The sequence below is a fragment of the Cyprinodon variegatus genome, unplaced genomic scaffold (assembly GCF_000732505.1).
Source record: "Cyprinodon variegatus isolate N-32 unplaced genomic scaffold, C_variegatus-1.0 Scaffold45, whole genome shotgun sequence".
Lineage (NCBI taxonomy): Eukaryota > Metazoa > Chordata > Actinopteri > Cyprinodontiformes > Cyprinodontidae > Cyprinodon > Cyprinodon variegatus.
Genome location: NW_015150498.1, coordinates 554,730 through 563,467, shown reverse-complemented (window position 1 = coordinate 563,467; position 8,738 = coordinate 554,730). Strand labels below are relative to the sequence as shown.

At 35.4% G+C, this 8,738-nt stretch overlaps 1 protein-coding gene across 1 annotated transcript in view; it reads right to left on the bottom strand.

Annotated features, from left to right (window-relative positions):
* Positions 1 to 1,545: 1,545 nt before the first annotated feature.
* The window catches only part of acot11 (acyl-CoA thioesterase 11), a 13,224-nt gene continuing 6,031 nt past the window's right edge, over positions 1,546 to 8,738 (bottom strand). Inside the window, exons 11-16 of the mRNA XM_015370339.1 lie at positions 5,859 to 5,925; positions 5,697 to 5,780; positions 4,164 to 4,297; positions 3,785 to 3,916; positions 2,658 to 2,784; positions 1,546 to 2,538 (exon numbers count right to left, since the gene is read on the bottom strand). Coding sequence (XP_015225825.1) covers positions 2,380 to 2,538; positions 2,658 to 2,784; positions 3,785 to 3,916; positions 4,164 to 4,297; positions 5,697 to 5,780; positions 5,859 to 5,925 — 703 coding nt within the window. The 3' untranslated portion in view covers positions 1,546 to 2,379. The remainder of the gene's footprint in view (positions 2,539 to 2,657; positions 2,785 to 3,784; positions 3,917 to 4,163; positions 4,298 to 5,696; positions 5,781 to 5,858; positions 5,926 to 8,738) is intronic.

Below are 8,738 nucleotides of genomic sequence, written 5' to 3'. Positions count from 1 at the left end.
AAAAGGTGTCAGACTCAAAACATTTCAGAAACCGTATGTATCAAATATGATAAGTTTGGCATTATAGGGTTAAGTAATTTCTGGATATATGAAGAGATTGCTTAAAGTTCAAGAAAAGGTTTCCAACTCTGTTGCAACAAGTCTGGTTTATCTCTTTATCATAAGCCTGAATGAGTCATGCATCACCCAAAATAAAAAAATTAAAATAATTTGCCTGAAAATGGGTATGAAATGTTGATATGTCCATAAAATACATTTTATCCCAGCGCTGCGTGTCCCCTGCCCATAACCTCATCGATGACCCCTCACATCCCCACCATGGACTGCTCTCCCTCCTTCCCTCTGGGAAGAGGCTTCAACGCATCCAATGCAGGTCCAGCAGATTCCGAAACAGCTTTTTCCTCCCCGCCATCAGACACCTGAACTGTTGAGAAAACTCTTAATCATGTCACTGACTCTGCATCACACTGATAACACCAAACCAAAATATATTTGCACCATACACATCTTAATGCTCTGAACTTCCATATCAATGCGCTTTTTGCACCATGTTTTTTTCTCCCACACAAACCAAACAACCCTTTGATCCCTGCTGCACTTTAAGAAATGGAAATGTTATGAAAGCTGTAGAACATAAAATGTCCTTTTGTCTACACCCTGTGTATACAAAATGACAAAAAAAAGTTGACTAAGTTCTAAACAAAAAATAACGAAACAGATCATTTTCTCTGTCTAATTAAAAATTACAGTATAAAGAAATGATGCATTTGCTGGGACGTGCTGAAGCAGCTGAACGCATCTAAAAGAAACTCTCTTTGTAGGGAATATAATTTTTTTTATGAGACTGAAGAAAAGGGCAGAATCATCAAACAATAATCAAATTACCAGTTCATAGTTCTGCCCTCAGCGTTGGCTGCAATCATGACCACTGCCTTTAGTTTTAATGTTGTTAGGCTGGTTTCCCTGGCTCCCAATTTACAGACACAAAGTACCGGTAGGCTTCATCCCTAATTTCAACAAATTAGCTCCCTCCACCCCCCCAACAGCAAACAAACAATAATGAGTGAATCCACTTTGCTCTCTGGGCGCAGCCTTCATAAACTGATTTGCACTTTTAGCTGTATTGATTAGGAATAAACATCGTTTTACCTTGTTGTACATTGAATCTCTCTAACTGCACTAAACAATATTAGGAAACAGAAAATAAATTGAGAAAAAAAATGTGTTGCCTATTATACAGTTACTATATAATGTAATAAATGTATGCTGTTTTTATGTTAGTGAGTGAAGATAATTAAATAATGTTTTCTTATATGCACTTTTTTAAAGTTTCATTTAAAAAAGTGCTTTTTTTAACATTCATTTATAAATTGTAATAAGGTCCATCATAACATTTTTTTGACTCCCAGAGCAAAATATCACCCTTTGTCCTCTGGGTTTAATTAAGGCTTCTCTGAGTAAAAACATTGATTGAGAAATATTCCAAGCTTTAATATGAAGCTTAAAGGCAAATTATTTGCTAGAACTGGACAGACTCAGTTCCTGGAATCACTGGAAGAAATTGATTTGAGCATATTCATGCTACACTGAGGATGACACCCATTTTCTATCAAGTGTATATTTGCAATAATAAATAAAACAGCAGCTGAAATCAGGCCAATAACCTGTTTAAACTGAACTCTCAGGGTGACAGAATAAAGGCTCATATTTAAACATCAGACACTGATTCATGTTTGTTTGATGCAATAATTTTATCAAAAGCCTTATTAAAAATGGTTTGGCAAAGTCATGCCAAGTGGCCCTGAAAATGAGGAATCTTCACAGAATATCATCCACAGCTCTAACATGTTTATTACTTAAATAATCACATTTTATCCCAAATGCCCACCTGAATACAATATAATTTCTTCACTTGATAGTGTTGTTTTAAATTACAGAGTACTACTAGACACCAAAGGCACATGTGAACTTTCTATCACAGTTCAAATAGATTTAAATACAAATGTGACAAAAATACATTACACCTTATTTTAGATTATCTTTACAGCGTTAGTCACAGTCAAACAACCATCTGAAAGCATGCCCGGACTGCTACAAATTGATTTTTAGCAAAAATATACATCCTGTATCTAGAAAACTGAACTGCAGATATCATAAAAATTATCTCTAAAAAAACTTAACAGGCATAAATAATTTATCTGTTTTTGATTTGTACAAAAACCTGCAAGGTACAAACTAACAGTCCTTCACGATCTCATACTGGCGTATTTCATTAGAGCCCAGCATCTATGAAACAGTGTTAAAAAAGTAACTGTATAATAATAATGCAAATTCTTTCTTGTTAATCTCAGTCCTTTGCTTATGGGAGAGGGATTGAAATTAAAGAGAAGAAGGTGGTAGAGCATCAAGACTATCCTTGTTGGCCTCCAGGAACTGACTGCAGGCAGTAAAAGTATTGTAGAAGCTTGAGGAAAGGCCAGCCACGTCTGTGGCGAAGTAGGGAAGGACTCCAGGTGTGGCCTGGTTGTAGTAGGTGAACTAAAATAATAAAAAGTGAAAATGCATTTTGTTATCTGCAGTGGTGCACTTGTGCCAAGCATACTTTAACCATGCCGCAGAGTTATAACAATAGTTTGTGCTGCAGACATTGGGCTAACCTTGGTGACTGCATTGGACTCCTCCCAGATCGTGAAGCCAGCACACAGCACCTCTCCTCTGGAGAAATCCTCTGTGGGCGGGTGATCAGGCAAGGTGACAGACCGCAGAGCAATCAGATATGGGTCCCTGGAGGAGACCAAATTCAATTCTATAGTTTTATACCAGTGCAAAAAAAGACTGAACGTAAAAAAGTAAGAAATTTTTTAAAAATAAAATTGTTATAATTTTTTTATAAGTAGTTGTCCACTACCCCTAATCATGAATTGTTTCTACATTTAAGTATTATTTACCTGAGATGGGTGAATTATTTTTAAATTTTCTGTTTATCTGTCATGTTTAAATGAAAAAGAAAAGTGGGCCAACACTACTTTAGCCAAGATGAGATGAGTGAAGTGGACCTACTGAGTAGTCTGACCAATCAGTTTATAGGATCTATATAACCCAGCAAAGGTTGAAATCATTTTAAAGAGCACTGCAAAAAAAATGATTACATTTCATTTGGCCTTTTATTAATTACATTTCTAGATTGTAAATTAGGCATAGCAGTTAGCATTGTATTTGGCATATTACTGACATTAAAAATATTAAGGATAGATATTGTATATATTTCTATTTTATTTTCATTTATTTATGTGAGTTTAGGACTTATTCAATAATCATAAGTAACGTATATCCTTTGTATCTATTTTTTTTACTTATTTACATATTTGCAATTTTGACACCAAACATAAAACTTCACATAAATTTTAGGATGAATAACAACAACAATAATAATAATAATAAAAATCGTAATAATATGATACAATATAATATAACAACAATGCACCTGCAGATGTACTTTTGAGTGAGTTTTATTTCCTGTCTCTAACATGGAAACATTCATAAATAGCATCAAAGTGTGTAAAAAAGAATTGAAAAGGGAAAAATCAGATAATAGTGAGAAAATATTTTCTGTGGGATTTAAATCCTCAGAGATTGTTGCAACCTGTTATTAGCTTTAGTTCCACAAAGAAACGTGAGAACATTGACAAAGCAAGTAATCAACAAGCCTTTTGAAATCATGGTGACATAAAAGAAAGATGGAGAAAGGGGACATATTGTATATGTAATGTCACTTTTGCACTACCTGGAATCACATGGCTTCCTCCTAGATGCAAGCAAGATAAAGTCTTTCCCTTTGCCCCCTTTGCTGACAGAGGGTGTAACAATACGATAAAGGGTGTCTTCCTCATCTGCATGGTTGATCACCTCACACTGCCTGTGATTCAAACATGGACATAAAATGAACATTTGCAATATATTTGACACTTTCTAGTGTTTAAGTATTTGACAATAATTTCTAAGCTATCCATTAATCAAAGCACTGCTGTTTTTTGTTATTAAAAAGCTTTGCACAAACAGTAAATCTCCACTGTTGGTTACTGTCATAAAACAGACACTGGAACAACCTAATCTAGATTTCTCCTTTGATAGTGACCAGTTTGAAACGTGTGCATGTTACTGACTCATAATGGTGGTCCCACTCTTTTCTCCTCCTCAGGTCCGATAACAGGTGGAACGCCTGCTCTGCCGGGACGCTGACATACATCTCCACCTTGACACAAAGCATGTGGTTCTCCTCCAGTGTGTACAGCCTAACCTATCAATACCACAGCAATGTGTATAAACAGAGTTTGTTTAACGTATCAACAAGTACAGTGTCAGTGACAGGTTTATGTGCATTCCCACCAGGGGCATGGATGTCCTTTTAGTTTGGGGGCTTTAATGCACTTGGGCCGTGCTGTTCCCAGGGTGGACTGAATTCATTTCTAAATGAAGAATTGGGTCAAACTTGTTCAAACAACTTGCAGAACAGTAGACTCTGCAGCCATAAGCAAGGTGCTGACATAATTCTGCCTGGTTATAACTCTTCTTATCATGCATCCTAAATCCACCATGCTTTTTTTGTCAATTTAGTAAAATGCCCAATCTTTATATGCTATAGAAATTGTGATAAGTTGTCTCAAACGTGCATTTGGTTTCTCCAAGTGAGTAACTGCAAACTTTTAATCCAGCTGGAAGGTGTTGATTTTGGAGCAGCTTCTCAAACCTGTCCCTAAACATCCTAAGTCACTGAGTTTAATATGACATGACAGTTTGGGTCAGATGTTTGAAACTTCTGTACAGCTGTTTTTTTTGTTTCTTTCTTTCTTTCTTTCTTTTTTCCAAGAGACAAACAAGACAACTGAAATACACATTACCACAACTTTAGGAAATGGAATTTCTAAGGTGATATATTCTAGCAGTAAATGTAGAGTAGTTTCACTGATGAATGCACCAATGTTGGTTGGTTGGTTTAGTTCTATTTGCATTATATATTTAATATTATCTACAATCAGAAATCTGTATCTATTAATTTTGTAACTCTAAATAATAAGTTATAGGATGGAAGCTTGCAAACCAAATCTATCTTGTATCATTTCACAAACCACACTGTACAGTAACTGTCCAGGGGATGGTTAAGAGTTAAAAGTCTTTGGTTAGAATTGTTATATAATTTATATATATTTCTTTTAATGGTTGTTAGTAAAGTTAATTTACTGTTTTTTTTAGTTGTATGTGAATAAAGGTCCCATGACTAGTCCAGTTAATGAATTTAGATTGAATTGTGGGGAATGCAATATGGCTGCAGAGACACATCCCAACGTTGCAGGAATGTTACTGATCCACTCAAGAGGAAAATACTATTCTGTTCTGGTCTGAAAGATGCACACATGAACTCATGTTGATATTTTTTGAGTGTTTTACATTAATAATTTAGCATGTAGGATCCATCTCCTGTTTTTCCTGCTCATCTAGTTTGACCAATTTCCTTTTAAATCTGTGTAATCAGAGACATTTATTTTGGTGAATGTGTGATTTAAATGTTTTATATTCTATATTTTTGTAGTTTTCACAGTGTCTTCGACAAGAGAGAGCAACAGAATAAAATGTTAAAAGACATCTATTTGATGCGTGGCCCTCGTAAAAATCAGATCCGAATAGTAAAACACACTGACCTTGTTCTTTTCTGACGTTAAGACCCAGTTGGTTCTGGTATCCATTAGTTTCAGAGCTGATACGTTGTTGTAGCTCAGGTATATCTAAGAAACCAAAATGCTGAGAGAACCCAGGAGCTTGAGCACAATATCTGGTAGGCTTTAATTGCTTTTCTGAAATACCTGGTTGCTTGGATCCCAGGGCACAGACAGAGGCACTTGGGTTAGCTTACAGGAGATTATATATTTTCTGTAAACATTAAGGAAAGAAATGACAGGGCTCAGGTACAAATCAAAGAGCATAAATCTGACTATTATAAACACTATGGCTCCGGCACCAGTCAATCCCACATGTTTGGTTACTAAACAGAAGAAACAAAGATTATACTGGAGGCAGAGTGATTAACAGCTGAACAATGAGCCTTCTATTCTTAATAAGATCTCCACTAAAGTTATTTGCAGCTTAGCCAGGTCAATTTCTACTGAAAACTATTGTAAACACTGGGGCCTCTCCATGCTGTAACAAAACAAATATATAACATAGAAATCATTGGAAGACTTTTTAATATTTATGCCAATGTTTAACCATTGTGGCTGCATTTTTTAGTTTAGTTAGTCGTTTTATTTTTATACAGTCTTGGGACAATATTTATGGTAATACAGAATCTATGTTAAACTAAAGACATTAATATTAAGACTTTTAGAAACATAACATTTTTTTCCTACCAGTAAAGCGACCAAATCTAGCGGTCTGAAATATGCCTTATAAATACCTAAACGTATAGAACTAATCCTAACAATTATCATAGTCTTGTCACAAATCAACCATACATATTTTCATACGTATTTTATTAGGATTTAATGATACAGACCAAAAAGAGCACCATAAAATTGAACAATTCAAGGAAGAATAATACACAGTTTGCAAATCCTTATACAAATGTATTTATCTCCCTGTGCTCCCATACAGCTAAATGTATGCGGCCATTTCTTTTGGTCAGATGTCATAACTGACATTTTAATCTGAAAGCAAAATCCTATACATGTCAGAAAACAACCTGAATATGAGACATGGTGGTGGCAGAATAATGCTGTTGGGATCTATTCTTCAGGGAAGGTGGTCCAAAGGTTTAATAAAGATTTTATGTTTCAAGGCCAGGGGGTGTAAGAAACCTTTTATAAAATATATTTATTGCAGTGTAATATACAGGAAATTAAATTTAAAAAAAATATTTGGAAGCTGTGTAAAGGTAAAACATAAATGGTTTTTTTTTCTCCCCTAGTTAAATCAATATTGCAGATTTACAGGTTTACTATGTCTAAATTAATTGGGTGATATTAAGTTAATATCAAGGCGGTGATTGTCCTGCAGGACCTTCAGGGCCTACTAGGGGGACACAACCCCATAGCTGCAGACCTCTGGCCATCCTATTGGTTAATAAAGCAGACATAAAAGCTAATAAAATGTGCGATAAAGGAATGGTTTTAGAAATACAAGGTTTTCATTCAAAAGCAAACACTTCCTGATCTACTATGAATTATGCATTTCACAAAGATCAATAAAATCTTCATTGCTCCAAAAAAGCAAAGAACAAAAACATTCTTCTTTGCCAATTTTGGCTTTATTTATAAGAATTCCCCCCTTTGTTACTACTGTTCAGGAGTCAAAGTAGATTTAAATTCAAAGGGTTTTAGATACAAAAAAAATACAGAGAGAACCTACATAATTGCCTTGTAATGGCATGGCAATCCAGACCTAAATTGAAGAATTTGCTAGCTAAAATGTTGAGATATTCAAAAGAATTAGAGAAGATGTTTTAATGACAATACAAGGAAACCTTTACATAACTTTTTAACTGATAGAAACAATAACAATGAAAGATAAATATTCAAAGATCTATCTACTTTTTCACCTGGCTCTTTATCAAAAAATAAACAGTATGCAATAAAATATTTTATTTGTATATAATTTAGGGATTCCTTTTGGTAGAAATTAAAGAAGGTCACTTATTGTGAGCTAGAAGAAATAAAATATTGATAGTAAGGGGATTTTTACTTTTGGCAGAGGATGATCAGCCCAATTTAGTTTATTACGTAGCAAGATCAGGAAGAGCCATACTGCTGAGAGCGAACCATCAGAGTGGATGGCGAAGTGCAAATTTGGAGTTACGAGCGTGCAGAGACGCATTTCTGCACAAGCACAGCTAGAAGAGCAGAGTTTGTCAGAGTTGAGCGTGCAGTACAGGACAATTCTGGGTTATTTTCTAAGACCATGCCGCTGCTGCCATGGTCCATGTGTGGTCATGCAGAATGTGCAGCGCTGCACGCAGGTGGGAATCAGGATCAAACCAGACGCAGCAGCAGGGCTGATACTGCTTAGTAGATTACAGCACTATGATGCATTTTAAACGTCTGACCAACGACCCGCTAATTTTGATTTATTCTCGTCTTGTTGACCAAAACTCAAACCTATGACTAGTCCTGTTTTAGTCATTTTCATTATTGTCCTGAAAAAAAGGAGCATCAACTAAATGATTTCATCATCATTACTGCAACATGAAGAATTGACTGAGAAATTTAGTCATACTCTTGCTAACTATAATGTGACCAAAACCGAGTGCCTCTGCACTTTAAAATTTGTATTTTGTTAAATTATTGTTGTATTGTAATTTCTATAAACTTTCCAGCACTAATATTAAAATAGAAGGTGACTAAAATGTCCACCTTACTTTTAAATGTTTTATTTTTTTTAAATATTGGCCCATCCAGAAACACTAAATACGTAGTGAAGGGGTTTGGTAACCTGACTCCGCCAGATGGATTTGCTCCGCATATCCATCTGGAAACCTTCCATTGAAGTAATTTTGGGAAGGGGCGAAAATACTGGTTAGCTGATTGGCCTATGTTGGTGCTAGACGGGCCAAATAAACCAATCAGATCAACGAAGCATATGACGTACTAACAGAGCGACGACGAAAACAGAAAACAGAACCACAAGCCAGGCTACTCTTTCCGAAACCAGTCGGGAGAAGAGCAAAAACATCTTTTCCTCTGAGAAAGCCT